A 24,270-nucleotide genomic window follows, 5' to 3' on the forward strand; every position below is an offset into this window, starting at 1 on the left:
TAAAATGTGTATGAAAATATTTGTATTGCAGGAGTGTTGTAAGGCTTAACCACTGTGTTACATACAATATAAAAATTTAGATAAAAATGCAACAACCACTCTATACAAGTTCCTCAAGGATTTTCAGGTGGTATACAGCTTACTTGAGAAACCTAAAGAATGTCTGATGAAAACACAGGCATCCTACAATTCAAATGAGACAAAACACTGTATAATCATGTTCATAATACCATTATTTTCCTCCCACACATGATCTAAGGTTCTTAACATACTGACCCATGATTTATTTATTATGACACATCTGGGACAAAAGGCACCTTGCAAGTCACACAAACTTCAGCTAAACTGATATGCAAACAAATCCATCAAAACAACACAATATACAGTTTTTTTTCCTCCAGTCTAACACAATTTCTTCAAATTGGCCAAACCAGAAAAGCTGCAAGAGGACATAAAACTTGCAGCTCCTGCCTTGATCTGGCAGATTCATAAGCGAAATCAAAGAGCCTTACTGGCAGCTTACAGATCTCACAAAGACTTCATAGGGGAAATCCTGCCCCTCTTTAGAAATAACCTTTTCTCAGAGTTTCTGAAGAAAGTGGACTTCTGTTTTTCACAAACAACCACATATGAGCTTGTAAAAACCTGAAACATTAGTTTCAATAGAAGGCTTGTTTAAAAGCTTTGTTGTATTGTTGTTAAGTCCTGAAATTCATACTATCATATATACAAAACTGATCAGAAAGTAGATTTAATTTCTCTTCAGATTAATTTAAAGTGACCACTATTCTCTGATAAAGTTGGAGCAGTCAAATTTACCTGTGACTTTTCAGTGATTTCATATAATGAAACCTGTAAAAACTATTCAAGCTGTTAAACAGAACTTTGGTACCATGACTTAATTAACAAAAGGACTTACTCTTTGAGCTTTTCAATTTCCTCAGGTGTATACCTAAGCAATAGGTAAATAAAAAGATATTATTTTATATAAAAAGCGTACAGCACAAATATTTTTATTAGCCACAACGTACACATTTAGTTACCATAACAGATTAGGGAATTTCAACTATATGAAAAAATCTGACTGAATACTTGCAAAGAACGTGAAAAACAAGTTCTATTTTTCCTATTAATGCATTTCTGAAGTTATCTGTTCTAAGGTTCTTCCCATTTACCAGTAAGACTCTCCATCCTCAGTGAACTTGCACCTAAGAACATGATTAGAATTTAGTAGATTAGTCTCTTAAACAAACAGCTCTTTTTCCCTCCTGTCTCAAGTTAATAATCACCATAAGGCTGAATTTGCATTAAAAAAAAAAAACCAAACAGCATTGAGATGACATTTTTAAAACTCATGTATCTTGAAAAACTGTAAGTTAACATTATCAGCACCATACCCACTGCTTTACACATGGGGAAACTAAGGGCACAGGTATTAAGAGCAATTAGCTGAAGGTCACAGTTCTAGAAAGAAACTAGACTTCAGCAGATAACCAAGCTTGTCTCGAGATCTTCTAACCGCACCAGAAACCCCTCTACAGCCCGCTTTTTTTTTTTTTTTTTTTTTTTAAAGTTGTTTAACAACTATTTTCAGGGCTGATCAAGTCTTGATCCTGCACTGAATCCTAACAGATTAGCTCCTGTAGACAATCAACCCTCATTTGAGCAGGCTGCAGTTCTACTGCTTCCCCAGAACTGCCGTCTTGCAATTCTGAATAAATAACAACACAGGTAGAGAAAGACATTTCTTGGCAGAATTCAACAGAGGTCAGTTATGATCGGGAAAAGCTACGTCTGTTTGGCTAGAATCCTCTGTCTCACATATCATGTGTCAAACATTAAATACATGGCCCTACTCATACTAATAAAAACATGCAGCATTACAGGTTGTCATACTTTCCAACATGGTTTCTGTCATCATACATGCGAAGAACTCTTCTATAAACAGCAAAGAGAGGCCTATTCAAACCCCAAGCTATTGTCCTGTAGAAATCTTTTCTTTCATCTTTTGACATTTCAAATATAATTTCAGTGGCATCTTTTATTCCACGGGCCTAGAGGGAAGCATTAAAAAAAAAAAAAGAAAAAGTCTTACATAGAGTCTCCATGAAATCAAGAAGCAAAATATTTAAGAACAAGTCCAGCACACCATTATGCAACTTCCTACGTATTTCAAATACTGCAATCCAAAATTTAAACTAAATGAGTATTTATGGATTTAGTTACATAAAATACAGAGCCCTGAACAATAATTTTCTTACACTATAGGCCAAGTATACCTGAACACACTAACTTTCATCCATGTTTAAAAGAAATTTCAAAAGTGTACTTTGTGGGTCAAAAGTTGAGTACCATTTAGAACATCATGGAAAATACAGTTTGGTGGCATTAGCCTGGAGTCATACAGTGGAAAGCTGTGAAACAGTTCTATGTCAATTTGTTACATAATTACTTACTCTTTATCTGAAAAGATTTTTTTTCCAATTAAACTGCTCTTCTGTTCTGATGGAAACATTTCAGCTTAAACTAAAAATCACTACATTCTGATTACTCAAAGCAGTAAAACTCCAAAAGACAAGAAAGCAGATAAATGCAAAAACATGATAAATTTTGACAACTTCTGTATTAGTCAAGAATCAGCAGTAACTCTAGAAAAGGTATCTAGCTAGCTTAAAAAAGTTTATCTAGATCAAAAAAAAGTGCATGATTATTAGTGCATGATTTTGTGGCAGAAATTCTAATATACATGTGGGTAGGCACACATTTCCACAACTGAGAATTTGACATGTACACTAATGAAGGCTGAATTCAGGGCTTTTTTTTTTTTTTTTTGACCCTTAGATGAAGGATGGTGAACCTATAAGATCCAGACTGTATTTTTCAGCCTACTGCATCACAAGTAAATATGACTTATGGGCATTTACCACTGCAAGCTTGTTAAATGCATGCCTATTTCTGCACTGAACCCTGATACTGACGTATTAAGGAAAGAAAGCAGATACAGGCATCCTCTTGGTGTAGCGAACAAATGCAGGTATTAATACACTGGCAAAGGAGTTTGGAAGTCATAGTCAATTTTTTTACATGGAAAAGCAGCTCTACCTTCAGTGCAATCTTTTTTTCCTACCTTCACCACAAATTTTATGAGTGATGTATATTCAGGAAGAGAGTTTAAACCACTTGTACACACTGGTATGAAACTTTAGAATGTGTTATACTCAGTACACAAATTAAGAGCAGTGTCACATCGAGTAAAGTCTTAAATCCTGTGCGTGAATACAATTATCTTATGAACAGGTGACGACTACTTGTAGTATGAACTGTTCAGAATCACTTATTTGCACATTCAGGGAAGTACTACAGAAAGTCTCTAGCAGGAGCTGCATAACCAGTCCAACCAGCAGATACTGTACTCTAACACATACCTTTAAATAACGTTCAATGTTACTCATCAAAATGTCAATTTCTTCCTTCGACCACATCCCTTGCTTCCACTTATGGCCTTAAAATAGAAATGACAGACTAATTACCAGAGTGAAGGCCAGCAAAATGGAAGAAATCAAAAAACATGAACCTCTTATTATTGCAATTAAGAAAAAAAAAAAGTAGTAATTTTTGCTACTTAAATTAACTAGAATTAATTCAAAACAGATGCTATTTCAGAACTGATGAACAATTCTCAGTAAATGCCAACTTCAAATGTTTAATTAATGTGAGTCAGACCCCTCCTCAAAACCATGTTTTTAAAATAGAACACTAATTTTTCTATGTGCTGTCAAGTCACACTTTCAGGCTTTCTCTTCAGCCAGAAAGACTAGAAAATTTCTCTTTAAACTGACAGCCGGAATTTTCATGTACCCAAATGATTCTTGAAGCTGGAACTTAAAAGTAAATGTGACTCATAATATTACTTGAGAAACTGACAGCACGATGGGGTTCTCTTATACGCCTCATCGTTACCCAACACTTGAGTAGTGCAACCTACCGTGCGTGCTTTTCCCAGAGCCAAGTGTTCTACCTAGCGTACTCTGACAAGCTGGGCCCTCTCTGTCTCTTCTTTGTATTGGGAATAGTTCCCCGTGGTCACAGTCAAGAGAAAGCCTCAAGCTGAGTGTTTTATTTCCCAAATAAAAGTGACACATTAAAAAAGACAAACCTTACGTTTCATCTGTGTCCATGCCCTTAGTAACTTCAACGCCAGCTAAGCTTTAAAATCAAAACAATCAACTTATATTCAAAAAGAAAACTTCGAACCTGGGGTCTGTCAATAAAAGACTAAAAAAACCCTCCTCCTTTGAATTTATATTAGTCTCCTCTTTTCTCCCCCTTACGCTCATACCATACTTACTAGTAAAAGATCACTGACAATTAAGATTATGCTGGTGACCCAGTTTACATATATTGGTGAATGCTGGCTATCTGCCCATCTCTGCTCAGAAAACCAGGGTACTTCCTTCTCAGCCTGCTAATTACCAGGGCAGAGAGGCAGTACACACCAAAAACACTGTTTATTTAAATCCAATTATAATGAAAAGTACAAGCATTATGGCTAATGCTCTCCAACTGATGGGAAAAAAATCTTCTCTTGTGCCTGATGGCTCCAATCTCTTCTTCCAAAGCTACATAGGCAGAACGATAAATAACCTGTTATTACAGTTGTGATTTACACTTCTATCTAAGTCTGAACTGACTTAAAGTGAAACCACTACTCTTTACATGGAATAACCTTTAATAATCAACTATTTCAGGAAAGGAAGTATACTTTGCCTTTCATATGCTTGCCTATTCAGAGATAATATTATTATAATGTGCCCATGGATCTTGAAAAAAGGATTTCTATCAGCTGGAGACTACCATCAAAATGATGAGTTCTTGCAACACGTGCCAAACTCCTAGCAACTGTAAAAGGAGACACAGACTGGGATTCCTCCACAGCTGATCTCTGACAGAGCATGGAGATCCCAAGAAAGGTGCAGTTAGTACGGCTTCTAAAATATTTTTCTAGGCATGTTTTAATGGAAGGATCTTCCCAGTATTCATCTCTCAATTACAATCCCTAGATTTAGTACCCTCATTCATTCATAACTATAAATGCCACTTGTGGTTTATGGTCAGTTAATATGCCCATGAGATGACTATAGAAGCAACAAACACAGTGAGTTTCTAATATGTTTTAACAAGACACACACATCAAACAGGCCACCAAGACACATACAAACAGTCATTTCTCTGCCAAGCCACCAGTAAGTACTCCTTCAGAAACAGCTAAGAATGTGCTGCTCCCAACCAATGGTATGAAGGGCTTTGCCAGTGGCTACCAAAAAGATTATAATGACCCTGCTGCCTCTCATCCTAAAGCAAGCCAATCACAGCAAAAGGGTTTCTCACTTACTCTATCCTAACTGCCTCAGTGCTGTAACGCAAAGGGATGTCTTTGCTGTTCTACCTCTCCCACAGTCCCTGGACTGAACAAAGGGCTCAGAAACTCTATAAATCTAATAAATATGAAGGATGGAGAAAACAAGGGGATGCTTATTAAAGGCAACTCTGCACACTTGGGATCAGTGAGTGAAATGGACCCACAAAACTGGTCAGCTCCCTTCCTCTGTATTTCCCATATCCAACACCCAGACACTGCAAGCCTCACCCAAATTCTTTCCCTGACTGCAGCACACTCTGCCCTCTGGAGTATAACTGGGTAAGAGAGAACTTGATTCTGGGAGGGAAAACCATTTTTCCCCCCTCAAGCTTTATAGTAAAAAAGGGTCTTGCTTTGTACTGATTGAGAGAGATTTTCAGTTTTATTTTCCTACAAAAAAAGGCAATGTCAGGGTAAGAAAAACAGTTGAGAGACTGGGGAAACTGAAGAGACAGGAAGTCTTCATTTGAAACTCAGCTGTTTCCCCATGTTTAGAAAGGTACTCCATCTTCCCCTGGGGGGAAAAGGAAAAAAAAGCTCTAAAGCTCAGTGACTACTACATGATTGCACAGACACACTTTGAAATGGAGAAATGTTGATGGGGTGGTAGTTTTAGTAGTAGCAGTGATTATTTTAGTAGACTCTGGTCTGCATAATCCCAGCTCTTTCTGAGCCAACTCCATTGCAGAAACTGTTTAGCCTGAATCGCAAGAACAGTACCTGGACTAGTAAGCCCCACTTAGAGGAAAGATTCATTAACCTGAGCATAGATTCATTCCTTCATGGTGTGCTCCCCGACTGGAGCTTCCTAGCAGCCAACTAGATCAAAAGATCAAGATCATTAGATCAAGTGGAGCAAATGTACAACCATCTGCACCATCTGTGCAGACATACTAAGTGTGACAGTTCTCCAACATGGTCACTGAAATCACTGTCACCACTGGAAGTACCATGGCATCCTCATTCTCTCTAAGAGTATCTGGAGTTCCAACTTCTGCCTTGCATACAAAGTATGATAGCGATGACGAGGACTTAACACGTTAGATCTCTTACTAGTTTTAGATTCTGTCTGTTTAAATATTTTCACTGAAAAAGCCAGGCCAGAGATTACTTTATGCAAACTCCAAAATATTCTCTGAGGCATCTGGAACAGCTTACCTTCTTACAGGGTGGGAGAATTTCACTTTAGGTATCCTACCTTTATTTGTTAGAGAATCCTTATCCTCTTTGGTTGTGAACCAGGCTTGACTAACAGCTGACACTTCTTCATTGCCCATTGGGGAAATTTCATCCAGCTGTTCATTCTGAAGAATCTTGAAAAGAAAATTAAATCTAGTCAGTTCTAGTCAGATCTCAGTTCATTCCGACACCTTGTATTTCATATGAAAATATAATTTGAAGGAAAAGAAACCCATCACACCGAGCTGCCTTGCTGTGTGCTGAAAAACGGCCATATTTTTTAGAAAAGGGATTACAAATACATCCTCCTGTCTTAAAAGACATGAGTAAGACCTAGCATCTTAACACGGATGTTCTGAGAATTAATAAGATAACATTTGTTCATCCTGTTCAAAATACAGTGAATACCAAGAGTCTCACTGGCTTCAGTGGAAAGAGGACTATGTCTAGTATCTCCAATATAGAACTTGAAACAGGAAACCCACAAGAACACCACAATGCAACTATTAGGACTGTTGAAGAAAAAGCACATTTAGACCTGTTATAAAGCTTAATTTGTACTCAAAGCACTACAGAAATAACAGAAAAAACTCTCCAATTTCTATGCAGATCACTACCAAGGAAATAATGAGCCTTGGAGGGCTACACCTGTCACAGGTTACTGTATTACTCTTTGAGCAGAAAATTACATTACAAGTCACCTCTTTCACATAAAAAATGATTCAACTGCACTTTAATAGAACAACATTTTATAAAAAAAGATCTGTGTTCAAATACATCGGTTTCATACTAAAAATACTCATATTCATTTAGTAACCCCTTTCTGATTATTTCCCTTTTAATTTAAATAAAAATATATGACAAATAGGTCAACTTAGAAGTTTTACTGTACCTGAATCTGAGTAACAGTTCCTTCATTAATCTCATCTTCAGCTACCTCAGTGGTAGCAGTCATGGTCACCTCAAAGCTCTGATCATTTTCTGAAACTTCAGAATGGGCAAGTCAGTTGTATACTTTACTCGGTTTTATAAATTGCTATCTTTGCAGTGAAAATTTTTAGAGTGATCTTACTGGGTATTTGTTTATTGACATAATAAAATCACCAGCTGATTACCAACAGTTGCTCTTCGTAAAATTTAAATAAGGGCTTAAGAACACTCAGTTTTGCTTTTGACTATAACTAAGAGCTAATGTAAATAAATAAGTAATAAATAAATAAATAACAGCTACATAAATAAAAGACTTTTAGTTGATGCAAATAGTACTGTATTAACGCTTCTTTTCCAGCCCTACTTTCATTATTTTCCAATTACTAAAATTTCCAATCTTTTGGCAGCACTCTTTTCCCCCCATTTCTTTTTCCTCCAACTTCAACATGATGATTCCTTTACCTCTAAAGAGTTTCTGTTAGTTTCTGCCAAATAAACAGCCATTCTAGATGATGTAAGTAGGTATTTTGACTTGCTAGACCTGTTTTCCCTTCTGTTTGAGAAATTTTATTAAGCTATACATAATATTTGATGAAATTCCTAAGTCTCAAATTCACCACTCAGCCTACCCTTTGTACTACAGCAATCTATACCTTAACAAGACCATGTGTTTGCAACAGCTATACAATTTTTCTCAGTATTTTAAAACATGGAAATACTAACTACACTGTTTCATCATTAAAAAATTTATCTCATAAGCTCTCTGAAAGAGTACAGCATTTACTTTGCTGTTCATTCACCTATCTATCAACTTGTGCAATGCACCTTTGCCTGCAGATCTCTGAGGCAGGTTTATTTCACTGGTACTGCACAGAAACAGATTGCTGCAAAAACATCTAGGGCTCATGAGAGCTAAAGGTCATACACAAATTTAAGGTATCAACAAAATTTTAAAAACATGCAAAATATTCAGTGTGATCAAAAGAGCCCACTATTCACCTTTACCAACAAAAACATTTGCTTCAAGAGCACACAAACTTACAACAACTTACTTGGAACTGCAACAACAGAAATGCACGGAGTGGAGTCATCAAGACTCTGATCATCCTCTGATAAACAAAGCCTCTTGTGTGGAGGTTCAGTGCTGTCTTCAGAGTCTACTTCATCAGCTTCTAAAAACAAAAACATACGCAGGTCACTTTCTGTTAACAAAGCGGAGCTCTTAAAATAAATCTAGCGACAATGACCAAAACAAAAGGCAGAAGCAAAAGTGACAGGCTGGTTCAGAGCTTCACTACTGCCCAGGATCTAAGCGTAAATTATGGAGGACAACAACAGTCCGTATGCTTTCTTCAATGTACTAAAAAAAACCCACAAAAAACAAACAAAAAAAGTCCTAAAAACATAAATGCCATCCACAATCCACTATCCTTTCCAACTTACCTCTCTGCCACGCAAACAAATTTGACACTTCGTCCTCCTTTAAACAGAATAAACCCTGCCTCAAAAAGCAAACAGAATCCAAATATCTCATCTAATTTGGAGAGAGGCCACAAAGACCAAGAAGTACAATAGCTGGATCAATGAAAAGTGATGAAAAATGCTATGAAATACAATTGTATACCGTTTTGAGGGCAATGAAGTATAAGGTTCCCTTCAGTGTCCTGGGTCAAAGTCACAGAGTTCACGGTTTCTACTGTCACTGTGTCAGACTCTTCTTCAACTGTGCTCATACTCAAACCTGAAAGAGTAATACACAAATTACTCTTCTTTGGTACAGCTGCCACTTTGATAGTCCACAATGCTGTTCCCTTTATCTCAAACAATCAGTACAAACTCTCACAGAGGGCGATGAATCTCTATTCCATTGCTTCACATCAGCAATTCCAGGGTGTAAGAAGTTTAGCTATCATTGCTTTTCTTGTATATTTACACATCAAGTGGAGTAACCTCGGATAGTTTCAAAGGTACTTTTCCAGCTAAAAATAGTACCTAAAGTCCCCATTCAAGAGCATTTGCCATCTGCATGGGACAGAAGTCACCCAAGAGTATGGAAAGGATCTTTTGTAAGTAACAGTTTGCTTGAATTTACAAGTTGGGAATATAAAAAGAAAGGACCTTGCAGGTGATGCAATCAATTTTCCAGCCTGCACAGGATTATTTCTTGCAGTACATTTTGTACTGCTTTGTCCAATTTTAGCATTTCAGCAATTAGGCTTCCAGTGGACTTCCCTTAAGAGACTCGCTGTGCCAAGTAGTTCAGGAGGACAGCATCTAGCTCAGGCGAGGTTGGCAGATAAACGAGTTGCAACTATTAAGAGACCATTCTACACTCTAACACAGTTCCCTGACAGCCAGAATGGATTTCCAGTTGTTGGAATTCATCCCATCGCTTCTCTTTATGCCCTTTAAGTTGTATCTCCAGTCTTACTCATTGCACCCTTTTCATATCACAGACTTCAGTCATTGCTTTTCCAAACTAAATATAACTAGTCCTTATGTATAAACAACTGCCTCCGCTGCATCTCTCCATTCCCCCCCTCTTTATCCCACCCTTTTTGAGTAACGCAGTCCCTCAAATTAATGGTCTAGCTGCAGGCACATGAAATTACTACTGCGAGAGACAGCAGCATCCCTGGTACACAATACAGTCTCAAACAGGCTGCATGATTTTACACTGACTGCTGCACCTAAGTAAATATTGTAAGCATGTTATTACTGTGCTGCTCTTGTCTTTTACTCTTGTTTCTCTCCGTGTTTAATCTATTGCTTTACATTATTTTTACAAACCTATGCTATGACTGTCAGTGTTTCTAAATTCTCTACATCTTCTCATATTATTTGTCTCTTTACTATTTGTAACATTTCTCATTTGATAATTTTCCCATAATATAACCTTCTAAGACCAGTCAGGACTGACAAATGTTTTTGTAATGTTATACCGTTCATAGCTGCACTCTTTATAGATTGCTAAGTTTCAAATTTTTATTCTTCTTCCACCTGTATAATTAATTTATGAATGATATTTTTTTAACCATTGAAACAATATGAGCAACAGAAAAGCTGGGTGCAAGCACTCACCAGTATAAAAAATTACTCTGAAAATAAGTTATCTGGGGTAAGCAGTATGCGCTGAAATCAGTGAGCTAGGGCAATAGTTCTGATAATCTCACAGATACTATGAAGAAACCCAAACTATTACTAGCCTATAAGAATTATGATTTAAACTAGCACTGTTATTAATTTTGAAAAACAGTCTGAATCCCTCAAATACAAAGAAATGTAAGGTCTGTTGAGGCAGAGGATAAATAAAATCACATTTAAAATATTCAGAAGCTTTGCAAAGATCTCATCATGTTTGAGCACTCAGATTTGGTGAGCCCACCTTTCACACAGCTTGGCAAGAAGAAAACATCACCTATTTCTCCTTTAAATTCTTTCTAGTCTTTTTCTGTGTTTTTCATACATCAGCAATAGGAAAAAAATGATAACTTTTTTTAATGCCAAAGTAGCACCACCAACAATTTTAACTTGTATCTCAAAAAGCATGATAACAACTTTTAAGGATCACAAGTATATTACAGTCTTCAGTGTAGTAGGTAGGGATATCCATACGCCCATCCAACTTAAAACCCATGTTTTAAATCACTTGTGTAATGTTAACAATACTGCCTTGGCAGGAAATGATTTCATTTTTAATTAGAAAACATGTTCTTTGGTATGGAGGATTCCTAGCAAGAGCAGTATTTTCTTGGAAAGATGAAAACTACTGTCAGTCTTTCAATAAAATTACTTATCACCTCTCAAGCTTGATGAAGATTTGGCACTTTGAGCACTTATAGTGACTGATTTCTAGAATGAAGTGATATTACCCTTCTGAACATCTCAAACATTTCAGATACTGTTAACATTTTAAATCAGAGAGTTCTCAAATTTACTTTAATCATCTACCATCAGTAACAGCTCCCTGCCACATGCAAGTGTAAGAGGAAATCACCTCCTCGTGATTCATCTGCTTACAAGTTTTGGAGCCTCTGCCCTATCTGTTCTTTACTAGTATACTTTACTACTGTTTTACGAATGTCTGCTGCATGGCTATAGTACTGATTTTAAAGAACTAGAAGAGATATCCTTAACTCTAAAGGAGAAGAAACTTAAACTGTTAGAGCTAAATGAGCAGATAGTAATTTCTTTGACCTAATTCTACGCTGCTCACTTAATTTTTTGGGAGTTAACAAATTGGACAGTTCTGGAGGACAAACAGAAATAGGAAAGATTCTTTTCTTCATGTTTATTACATGCACTTTCTGGATAACTTTTATGAGGAACACTGTAGTAAATTCCTAGCAAAGCTACTTGAAATGCCAGGGATTATTCCTCTTTATATGTGAACAGCTATTGATAAAACTTACTTCTCCCACAATATGCTGAAAGCACCTGTTTTTGCTCTTACCACTACAAAGGCTTGAAAGACACGAGATTTACTTTTATAAAGAAAGTTATATCAATCATGTATTTCAGCTAGAGCATATTTTTATGTGTCTAAAAGCAGAGGAAACTATAGCACTATCAACAACAGGAGAGGTAGATCATGCAGAACAGCATTCTTTCTTTTACTGAAAGAATCCTGAAAACTGAAAGACAGATAAAACTGACAGAAAGATAACAAAGCTGGACCTTTTTTTCATCAGTTACTCAGGACTTGTTGAGAATTAGAGGAATGTGCTTACAGTATGTTCCCAAGTCAAAAACAGGCTAATTGGGCTTATCTGTTTTGCATTCTCTCCCTTGCTGGTTCTCCACGTTAAAAGAGAGATGGATACAGCACAGAAGGGGTCCATGTTTCCAAACCTGAACTGTCCGTGGAAGAGGAGAAAAAGAGATATGCTATGCTCAGTGCATAGCTGCTACTCTGTCACTTCCATGCAAAAGCAGCTATAACAGGACACTAAATTATGCAACAATACGAGGCAGCACATCCAGCAACAGCGCTGATCCTTCTGATCAAGTTAAGAATCTCTGCAGATGTCTGCTTGAGATCCCAGCCACTCCTTCCATAGCACCACACACTGTGCACAGCACATTCACCAGGGAATGGAGTTTTCCAAAGAAGGAAGCGCCTCTCAGTGTAAATCCTGGACCGGGCAGGATTTCGTAACTTTCTGCCAACCTCCCAAGAACAGTTTATCCCAATTCTAAGATGAAATAACAGATAAGAGCCAACAATAAGTGCAGCCTCTCCAAAAAAGACAATTTTGTTCTATGCCAAACATCTGAGATTTAGAATATTTTAAGTTTTCTGAGTTAAGGTAATAATCACAACCAAGCCTCGACAAAAACTGAGCAAGAGCCAAGTCCTTGACTTCAGTGGAAAAATTCCCATCAACGTCAATGGGTGCGGAGTGGACCCGAATAGAAAACTCTGACTGCAAAAAACAAGAAGAGCCAAGTCAAAGCCAAATACATATTTTGGACATTGCTTTTTATTGATTAAGCTATAAAAATACAAGAAAAACAGAAAGAAACAAAGAAACTTACTCTTTCAAGACACAGTTAGACCAGGGCAAGAGCCCTAACCCATGAAGAAATAGATTAGTGATTGAATGGTGAGAACAAAGGAAAAAAAAATCTTGCATTACTGTAGTGGTTACTTCTGCTTCAATATGAAACAATCTCCAGGTCCTATGAAGAGCACTGCTTTCCACTTGAATACCGATGGAACCACCACGTACGATGGAGATCTATTGTGTATGATGGGTAACGGAGTCACTTGAAGCTTAAGCGGGTGAGCACAGCGAGGAATGCAAAGTGCTGCCGCAGGAGACAACACCCTCTAACGCAGGCTTCTCCGAGACTGACTGCAGGGACACTGTACTTGCTGGTTGTCCTTGATTTATCACAGGATGACAGCTGAAGCCACTCTAAACAATGCTGTACCACCGCAAAGGTCTTTTAGTACGTGCCATGCAAATCCCATTTAATACAAACACCTGCATATCCACTACGTATCTGCTATTGAAAAAGTTAACTATGCAAACTTAATGATAGCCTATAGCTCTTAATTGCTGAAAATTATGGCATGAATAGTCTCTCCATCTCCAAAACATCACCTTTTCATAAATTCACTGAAAATAAGCGTCTGTTTTTGAAAATGCAGTTTCCTGGTTGAAACAAAAAGGTTACTCCTTTCATGCTAAATGCACACCTCAAAACATTTTTTAGTGCTAAATTCAAGCACACTGTCTAAAAAACACAAGTCTACTACTAATGATGTTAGCTTGTGGGGGAAGGGAACACTGCTGGATGCACATACGCTAACACTGTGGATGTTTATTAAGAAACGTAGCAAAGATGGCATGTAGGTAGCTTAGAAATTTATGTAAATTTAATATGCACTTCTTGCATTGTTAGATTTTTGGGTGTATTTACCTATTTAGCCAAACCTAACATTTTTAAGAGTCAATTACAATTTTAGGTTTCTACATGCAACCTAACAGATACTAAAGTATTTTGCTCACAAATATCATTAATATATAATTCCAACATACATTTTCCAGGGTAGCTCTCCACTAAAGCCACACAGTATAGCAGTTCTTATTTGTTTTGGGAAACACACAGCAGATTTAAGCAAAAAATAACAAAGCTGATTTTACACTAAGTTGCAAAAAATGAACATTTTGATATAAAATTCTTACAATTCTAAATCACAGGAGGATGGGGTCAAATGTTCTGTGGGCTGTAAGAGATTCAATAGCAGTTCTATACACTTCTAAGAAATATTATTTTTCCCCTTGCAGATAGAATTGCCCTCATTCATAGCTATTAACAGAATGTTGGATGTCTTGTCTAGTCTTCTGTGGACTGCTGTAAATCTTTCAAAATTTCTACATGCATCTGTATTAAAGGCTGTGTAGAGGTGTATTTCACTAAATTCTGTAAAAAGCAAACACTGAAGTTCACTGAGAGGCTATCAGCTATTAATCAGGAAAAGTCTTACTGGAAGCACTTGGATTTCACTGCATTTATTCAAGACTAACACAATGGAAACAAGGTGATTACGTGACCCCATATACCTTATATTTAAGCAAGCCCGAAACGTTTTGTATATTCCATACTTTGTTTCTTATGTAGTCAACATAAGTCATAATCAGGAGTTTTTAACAATTTACCAATTTGCTTATGTTATTGTTTAACAAAACACCTTCTTGTTGCACCAAATGGGATTGATTCAGAACTAAAAATCATCACAAAAGAATTGTCTTCAACAGCTGCAACAACGGATGCAAGATGGGGACCAATCCGGACAGATTTCAAACAAAAGGACACAAAGATCAGAGTTCAATAGATAAAAAGATTTATTAAACTGTATCAGTATAAGATTACAGGCCTATAGGAAGTTACATTCTACTCATCAATGGTATTTAGAGCAGTGAGCTATCACGGAAATGGAAGATATGGAAGACATACAATGGGACAAACTGTTCTGATTTGCATCAATGTAAATTTGGCAGAACTCCATGAATTCTAGCCTATCTGTTGATATTTAAAAAAAAAGCACTGAGCATGCTTTAAATGTCACACAAGGGGAAAAAATGCTAGCTGTTTCAGAAGAAAAAATACAGAAAATTAAATCTACATTCCCCCCCCCCCCCCCCAAAAATAAAAAATGGATCTCAGGCACAAGGTTTTAGGTGTGGATAAAATCTTGGTAAGACTGATATATATGAAAATACATGAAAGAAAAAATATTTAAATGCAGTTCAATTGTAAATATTTCAATTACCTCTTCACCTTTATAACAACAAGCAGAAATTTAGCATGCAATAAATTATGAACAGCTGATTGTTATCCTAATTGTAAAAGGCATAAGACTGATAAAGAAATCCACAGCTCTAATGCTTTTTGATGGATGAACATATAAATAACTCTCATAAATGTGAAAGAGACTATTATAAACAGTAAGACATGGTATGGACACATGGTGAGTATTTTGAAGTCTTTATGTCTTAAACATTAAAAATTAGAAAAGGTAGATGTATAAGATGAAATCTGTATTTTAGAGGCACTCTAATTAAGGAGCTGTATTTAATGTTCAACCGCTTGGGTAAACCATCAAACATGATGCATAAACTTTCAGCAAGGATCCAGAAAAAACAAGCACCAAGTTGTTGCCATTACTACACTCATCTGGACTGACTGATTTAAGATTGTAATTAGATGTTTCCACCTCATTATAAGAGCTACATCATCTGCTTTTCTAAGATGGTTTCACCTATGCTGCCAAGAAACTTAATGCCAAGCAGCGCTGGCAAACAAAAAGCATCTAGATTACTTCAACATTTAACTTCAATGTCCAGCTGGGACTGAATAAAAATCACTATGAGTAAGTGTGTACAAATACTATCTGTCAGGTAAAGAGATGCTGTATAACACATAACCTTGCATTTCTCAAAAAAATATTTCCTAGTAGTATAATATGCTTCACCATGCCCAAGTGCGCAACCAAGAGACCTCAAAAAAAAGAAAAAAATCGTGCTCCCTCATTTTGGTAAGACACTGAGCTTAACTCTGGCACAGAAAAACCTGGTACCGCTCTTAGCTGAAACCCCTGCTCTTAGCGGAGTTATACATTTAGGAATTCACTTAAAAAATAACGCCTCGAGCAACCTCAAATCATAACCCTGACCAGAAAAAAAGAAAGGAAACAAAACACATAAAAGCCACAAGCTTAGGACACCCCGACCACAGACCCAGGAACGGCAAAAGAGAGCTTTCTACGCGCTCACGCAGGTGGCCTTTCACTGCAGACACCCAAGACAAGGGGGGGGGGGGGGGCTCGGACAGAAATAGCGAACAAAAACCGCCGGACCCCTCCCCCAGGGCCCGCGGGCCGGGAGCTGCGCGGGTTGGGAGCTTCCAGGTTTTCCCTCATTTCCCCCATTCCCCCCGTGCTGCGCAGCGCTCCGCGGCTCCGCAGCACCGCGGGGAGGCGGCAGCCCGGCCTCAGCGCAGCGGAGGGCGCCGGCGGGGCCCCCCGGGAAGAGCCCCGCGCCGCGACCCCCCGCTACCCCCCAGCCGTCAGCGCCGCCATTTGGCCCCGCGCTCGCGCCGCCGCCATTTTCCCCTCCTCGCGGCGGGCGGCGGTGCCGGCCGAGGCCCCTGCCGGCCCCGCTGCCGGCTCGGCCCGGCCCCAGCTTGGCCCGGCCGAGGCGCGGCGCCGGCCGCGGCCGCCTCCCCGGCGCAGCGCCCTCGGCCCGGCCCGCCCCGCGCCGCCGCCCCGCGGCCCGGCCGCTCCCGGCCCTGGCAGCCCGCAGGCCCCCGCGCACTTACTTCCTGTTTTGGGTCCGGGCACTTGAGAAACCAGGATGGAGACTCCGAAGTACCAGGATGGAGGCGCCGAGCGGCAGCGAGCGGCGAGTGGGGGAGGAGGAGGTGGAGGAGGAGGCGGCGGCGGGGCCGGGCCGGGCGCTGGCAGCCGCCGGAGCCCGCCGGAAGGGCCCGCCGCCCGCCCGCCGCGCCTTCCGCCCCGCCGCCGCGCCACAAAGCGCACGGTGCGGAGCCCGCCGCGGCGCCGCGCCACAAAGCGCACGGCGCAGCCCGATCCTTCTCCGGGCCCGGCCCCGCTCCCCCTCGCCGCCTCGTTCCGCTTCCCGGCCTCGGCCCCGCGGCCTCCCCCGGCTCGGCCCCCCGTGCCTGGGACCCTCTTTCCCCCCAGGCATCCTTGGGGGCTCTCGTTTTCGTTCCCTTCCTGCCTCGCTATCCTTCCCCCCACAAAATGGCCAGTTACCTGCAATGAGCCTCAAAATTCAACGTAAAGAAGCAATCCCCTTACGTCCAGCTGCGTGTGGTGCTGGCTGTGTGCAGGCCTCCTGACCCCCTCTCCGAAAGGCACTGTTGATACGGGTTTTGGCCCTGAGTCCAGCCTAGGCCCCTTTCGGAGCCCTTCACTGAACGGCGGCGTGGAGGGCGGTTTTTCTTTCCAAAAGGTTTCTGTATGGTAACAGATGGTCTGGAAAATGGACACCCTGTGCTCCAGCTCTTCGGAGGGGCATACGCGGACTTTCCCCGGGCACAAACTGGGTCGAGTCGGGCTTGCCCCAGGGGAAGGAACCAAAGCGGCCTGGTGCGTCGGTGTCCATCCGCTGCCAAGGTTTTTCCATGTAATACCTTCACTAAACTTGTACCACATAATCCCCTTCTGGATACTTCCCTTATATGGTGGAACTTGGATCATATCCTCCCCCAAACCTTCCCAGACTAGCTTTAAAATACACCCATGTCATCGCTTACTAAATGGTAAAGAAATGCACGTTTTTGTGTTCTGTGCGTGTTTTGAGATGCCACTGGTGGAAGCGAAACTGCGTGTGGAAAAGGCTCTGTAGAAAAGCCAGAAGGGAAAATGTGGATTGTAACCATTAAAGCTTCCCAAGTTTTCTCAGACATTCTTTAAGACAGTAAACATCTCTAAATAGCTTTTCTCCAAGCCTTTCTCACGGGCTGCAGCGATCCTAAAGCGTTTGCCGTTTCTTGTCGTTAAAAAAATGGCTGAGAATACTTTTGCCAAAATGTAAAAGTTCTGGCTGTAATTTCCAATGCCAGGTCAAATACTTTAGGAATGTTTCAGTAAAAATAGGTGAGAGTTTTATATTTTTTGCCCAAATGCGTTTAGGGAAAAGCTTGTTTTGCATGTTAAAAAGGCAGTACAAGAAGCTTTGTGCTTCAGTGCAGTGCTGCAGGTGCTGGAACGTATTAGGAAATGTGCTCACCTCTCAGCCCCTTTGCCAACGTTTGGAACTTCACCCAAGTTTAGTCAAGTTGTCAGCGTCTAAAAATTGCAGTTCCCGTGTTCCCAGGAGGGACCATACAGAATTTGTTTACCAGGCAGGATTAAGTTGCCCTAAACATACCGTGCCTTTTACCATCGTTAAACCCTAAGGTTTTGGGGACATCCGCATGGGGCTGATCAGTATGACCTGGAGGAAACCTGTGTGCATAGGGGAATTTGAGTCTGTAAAAAGCGTAGAGATTTGTAATCGGGACAAGGAAACAAAGGGGCTAAGACTCCGAGTTGAGATAGAGTAGGCATGGGACGTAAGACTTAAAATTGCAGTGCTAAAAGAATGGAGACTGAACGTGTAGCTGAGACAGGGAGAAAATAGCTAGCATAAGTAAGTGAAGGCAAGACTTACAGCATTCGTTTTGTTCAAAGCCCACTTACATTAACTGTTTGGTGTCTGTATACTTGGTCTTCCTGCAAATCAAACCTCAGGGATCTCAAATTCCACATCAGAAAATGAGGAACACACCAGGGTGGCTTCCAGGGAAAAGTTTGTTTTAAATGCCCAGTAACCCTCAGGACCTCCATGGCCGAAGCAGAAGTACAATGCACTTTTCCAGGGTTGCTTACATCTGTTTAATTCACCAGCCCATCATCTCTTGCAGCTCCCTGATTTTTTTTTGTTTCATGCCTTCCAATTTCTGCAGCAAATGAAGATAGGATCCTACACTTGCCTTTTTTGCAATAAATCTCTACTTTTTTTCTTTTAAGGAGGCTGTGATCTTGCTGTAAAAATAATAAGATATCATTTAGTTGACCTGTACCAAAATTCATAATCTGAAGATTGAGTTCAGACTATACAGGAAACAATGATTCTGATGGTTCTTCTATGTTAGCCTTCACCACATAAAAATTTCTAGGAAGACTTTCTGTGTAGCAAGTGGCAACCACAAATAGGGCTTCTTCCATATTGTACTTATTTTCCCCATATCTTACCTCCTCAGTTATGAGCATTTTTCATTCTGGGCATAAAGTTTTTCCCGCTATTCTCTTTTTGTCTTATTTATCTGGCTGTACTTTGTACAAAACAGTATTTTAACTGTAAAATCTGTACCTGCTTTTATGTAATGATGATCTGGGAAGTGTCACAGTGTGATAAGATGATGGTAAGCTACCACTGTCGGATCATATGGCAGCACTTTGTGAACTGGAGAACTGGAAACCATATGCAAAAGTCTTGTGTCTTAGTCAGAGATCTGCAAGACTTTTTGCACAGTTTTGGGATCGTGACCCCTATTTGTGCCCCATTTGTACAAAGGGAATGATACTACTTTCCTCACAGGTATATTATATAACCGAAGTCAGGAACATATACTTAATATAAATTCAATCCACGTTTATGTGGAAAAAGCAATGACTAGAATTACAATACTTGTAAGATGACAATCCTGAAATTAATATGGACTTTTCTGAAGATCTGATCACGAGAAGAATTCAGCCTCAATAGCCTCTACTTTAAATATGCTGTTAATGTTGGGCAGGAATAATCTTGGTAGAAAAGCATGACCTGTTAATACAGTAGATGACGTGTGTTTTTGCAGAGAGCACAGAAAAGTGCTAGAAAACAAGAATGGATCTTCATTTGTTGAAGGTCACAGATTATTCTCATCATTGTTATCCTTTTGCGGTATGTTAACATTTTTCTCCTCTGAGGTTTATTGCTCTTTCATTTTTGTTGTTAAAAAAAAAAGTGGGTGTTTTGGTCCCTTTTTCCTTTTTTGCTGTTGGACGGCCTTCCTGTCCTGGACTGTTTTCCCCTCAATGACCTTCACTTCTTGACAGAACAATAAATTAAACAAAGAAACTTTACAGGATAAGCAACACAGATTATCCTTAGCAGGCATCCTGGAGGATGTTCCTTGTGCCACAGGACAAGGGCTGCCCCTGTGCACCTGCCAAGGCAAGTGACTCCTGCACTCGTGTGCCTCACACACAACTTGTGCCCATCCTGGGCTCTGTATGCTCTGTATAAGGGCCGTGACTCAAGCTGTGGCCCAGCCTCTCTGTCCCTCACTGCACAGCTATAGTGCCTCCTCTTCCTACTGCCAATAGTGTCCTTACTGGGATCAAAGAACAAAAAATCTCCTCCAACCATAAGGTGTGGTATACAATAGTCCTTGGTGAGCTGAAGAGAGCCTGGGGTCTTAGGTATCTTCATTACCTTAGAGGCTGCCACTCACTTCCCTCCTGGGATATAGGCCAACAGCCACCATCTCCCATGCTGAATGACATTTCTGATAGAGGGACAGCTACTCATGACTATTTCCTCCTCTTCCTCATTTGAGATAGAAGAGGGCTAAGAACTTTTGGATGACATGTACAGTGTGTAAACATTGGTACCCTCATGTAAACACCTGCTGCCTGTCCATGTCCTTGGGGCCTCATCCCTATATTCAGCAGTCACCCTATGAAGCTTGGCTGATTGAATTCCCACCATCAATGAGAAATAAGCTCAAAGGGCTTAGTGGTAGTGGAAGCATGAGGTCATTCTACATATCTTGTATCCCTACATAGCTGAGATTGTAAAGGTATTCACCCCTCTTTATACAGTGTCTGTGCTGGATGACTATGTGATTATATGCTTCAGCAGGAATACCACTCTCTGGTCACAGAATGACAGAGCAGCTGGAGTTGGAAGGGACCTCTGGAGATCATCTGGTCCAACCTCCTGCTCAAGCAGGAGGAGCTAGAGAACGTTGCCCCGGATCATGTCCAGTGGGGTTTTGAATATCTCCAAGGATGGAGTCTCCACTACCTCTCTGGGAAACTTGTTCCATTGTTCAGCCACCCTCCTGGTGAAGAAGTGTTTTCCTGTGTTCAAGTTTAATTTCCTGTGTTTCAGTTTGTACCCATTGCCCCTTGTCCTGTCACTGGGCACTACCAAGAAAAGTCTACAAGAGATATTTAGAAATCACAAGGAATGATTTATGGATACTATAGCATGCTTCACTGACCAAATACACTATACCTAAGATTTTTTTTTTCCATCTCATCTGGTAGGGGTTCTGTCCTACTATTTTCTTCCTTCCAGCGATTCTCCCTGTATATATACTGTTTGCCTTCTGGGCCTTCCCTTTACTGGAGGCCTCATGGGTAACACACCTGTAGGCCATGAGTTGCAAAACGGGGAGGGGAGAGAAAGCACCGAGAGCCCAGAAATTCATAGTGAGGCAAAAGAAAGCATACCAAACCAGCTGTACAGATGGATTTATTTTATTTTACAGGTGAAAGCTGAAAAAAGGCTCAAACAGAGCAAGCAAACAACACAGGAAATGTAGAACAGTGTCTCTAAATATAACCCAAACAAAATGTTTGAGGTTCTGGAGGAAGACCCTATAATAAGGAAGATCCAAAGCATTGTCTCCAGACTTCCTCATCCTCTTTGCAGTGTCATGGACCCCTTTGATGTGAACAGTCTGAAAAACATAGTAATGAGCTTCCCACTCATCTCCTACTTCCTTTAGCATCCACCACACAGGATGCAGATCCCTGAGCCAATTTTTGGTGCCAGCACCCACAGTTCTCTTTCCTGAGCCTTTTGTTTCATGAAGAGGATGAATGAAATCTTGCTCTGTAGCAGACTTTTGTTCTGTGGAGCAAAATGAGATTCTTGGATCCTGATTTATCTTATATTAATGAAACAATTATATCTGTTTAAGGTGATGAAAGAATCAAACACAGAGTGTGCTATGGACCTAACAATGCTTTTTTTTAATAGCAGTTAATTTTTTACTTGTACATACATATTTTCTTCCATAGGGCCTATTTTCCTCGTAGCCACCAGATGTCTCTGCTGCAATGTGCTCTGAACCCACCAGTTGCATCCCAGAGACTGAATTTTTCTCCTTTTGCTGTGATGAAGTTAAGGTTGAATTAGTTTTGCTCTCTAGGTGCAGTACTCTCACTTCTTGTCAGGCATTAGGAGAAAAACAAGACTGTGACACTGGGGGCTTGATGAAAAGAAGACATGGGACAGAGCATCATCAACATGTTCATGACTCACCATGGTGCTCAATAAATCCTGAAGGCAAAGTATAAACTCTTAATAATCTGAAGTCTGATTACATAGGCTGTGACAGAAAGTATAGAAAACAGACAGCTTGGAACAGATTTTTTTTTTTTTTAATAGAAAAAAATGTTTTATTCTACAAGATTCAAGAGAAGATAATCAGAAGGTAAAAGGTAGAGAAGGCCTTGAATTGTATGTAGTAAATACTGGGGGTGGGCAGGATGGATTAAGTACAAGCTGACAAGCAGTGTGCCTGGCCTTAGCAGCTTTCTTTGGCATTGACCTCTAAGGGGCAGCATGGTGTGAGTATGAAGTAGACGACAGAAGAGGAGGCTGTGGCTGCCAATCCAGAAAGGCCTAGAGCAAATTTTGAAGAAGCCACAAGTGAAAATGTTAGATCTTGGATATATTATCAAATATATGAGGTAGGGTATAAATATGTTGCTTGTTGCCTTCAGGCTGTTGGATTAGGGAGAGTGGGTGATGTGCAGGCTAAGGGCTTGAGTGGTGTGAAGGTTTCTGGAACAGTTTCAGGGATGAGTGGGTAACATAGAAGAGCTGACACTGATCTCTGAGGTGGAGTCAGAGCAGTTAGCAGAGGTGCAGGAGGTATTTGTACAACTCTGTTACTCTTTCCCATGTTAACTGGCTGGAATCAGCATGCCTAAAGCCCCCCTAAATTGACTTAAACACTGAAGTCCCGCAAATCCCAAAGGATAATCCAGTGCTTCAGCTTGGCTCAACCGTTTTGTGCATCCTTAGCCAGAAAGTTCTTGAGGCTCTTAACTTTAGTTGCCCAGATAAACTTCAAAGTATCCTTATTCTGAGATGAACAGCCCCACCGAGATCCACTGTCATGTAGTAGACAGTGGGGTGATATTGTTTGTATATAACCTGGAGGGGACATCATTGGCCAGAAGCAAGAAACTGCATCGAAGACCCCTCTGATTTGAGAAGGTTTGAGCCCATACTCCCACGCTCTAGAACAGAGCCCTCACTACCAGAGTGGGATGTTACTGGAGGGGAGCATACTCCATCCCTCTTGCTGAAGCTGGGCCACCGCCTCCTCCTTTCCTTCGGTTTAGAGAGCCCCCCGCGTGGCAGTAGGTAAGCCCTCTCCTGCAATATACAGGTGGTACAGGTACAAGTTCCCTGGAATTTTAGAGGACCTATGTGCGGCAGGCAAAACTGTCTTGACTCAGAATTTTTACTTAATTTGATTTATTACCAGTGAACACCAGCTTCTGATCACTGATTCAGGTACAGGAAAAAGAACATAAACAATCAAACAAACACTTAAGTAAATGCCTTTCCTCCCCCTTCCACAGACTCGACTTAAGCCAAACACCTATCCTCCCCTTTCCTAGTCTTGACTTCCCTTATTTTCCTCATGGGTTAGGCTCAGGCTGTCCCAACTCTTTCAGTGAGGCAACGGATGGTACAGGAGGTTGGGATCAGGTGCGTAACGGTTTCTTTCTTCTGCTCTTTGCTTCTTACTGGTTTTCCTGTGATCTAACATGGGTTACCCATGGCTGTGGTCCCTCAGGGGTGTCTCTACCCCAGCACGGGTCGCCTGTGGGCCGTGGTTCCTCCTTGGATGGAGAGCCTCCTTCCAAGAGCATGTATCCAGCTGCATGTCTCCTCAGCAGTCTCTCCCTCCGCATCTCCTTACGCGTCCCTCTGTGTCTCCTTACATATCTTCTCAAATATCTCCTCCTTTCGTGACTGCTGCTCTTTCTTATGTCTGAGCAGAGGTATCACATGTTCCTCAGACTGGCTGATGTTTTGGGGCGCAATGGATTGTTCACACTGGTTTCGGAGCTGGCTGGTATGGCTGTGAGCAGCCCAGGGCAGTTGATGGCCTCCTCCCACACAAGTCGCCACCCTGCAGCCCCC

General features: G+C 40.6%; 1 protein-coding gene across 2 annotated transcripts in view; it reads right to left on the reverse strand.

Moving 5' to 3' along the window:
- Positions 1–17,043, reverse strand: part of DMTF1 (cyclin D binding myb like transcription factor 1) — a 31,299-nt gene extending 14,256 nt beyond the window's left edge. The window contains exons 1-8 of one of the 2 annotated variants that reach the window (XM_064504879.1): positions 16,859–17,042; positions 9,153–9,269; positions 8,581–8,700; positions 7,491–7,585; positions 6,618–6,732; positions 3,426–3,502; positions 1,897–2,054; positions 920–952 (exon numbers count right to left, since the gene is read on the reverse strand). In XM_064504879.1, coding sequence (XP_064360949.1) covers positions 920–952; positions 1,897–2,054; positions 3,426–3,502; positions 6,618–6,732; positions 7,491–7,585; positions 8,581–8,700; positions 9,153–9,261 — 707 coding nt within the window. In that variant the 5' untranslated portion in view covers positions 9,262–9,269; positions 16,859–17,042. Of the gene's footprint in view, positions 1–919; positions 953–1,896; positions 2,055–3,425; positions 3,503–6,617; positions 6,733–7,490; positions 7,586–8,580; positions 8,701–9,152; positions 9,270–16,858 lie in introns of both variants that reach the window. The other variant, XM_064504885.1, reaches the window with a different exon arrangement.
- Positions 17,044–24,270: the final 7,227 nt, after the last annotated feature.

This window comes from Dromaius novaehollandiae, chromosome 1, assembly GCF_036370855.1.
Source record: "Dromaius novaehollandiae isolate bDroNov1 chromosome 1, bDroNov1.hap1, whole genome shotgun sequence".
Taxonomy (NCBI): Eukaryota; Metazoa; Chordata; class Aves; order Casuariiformes; family Dromaiidae; genus Dromaius; species Dromaius novaehollandiae.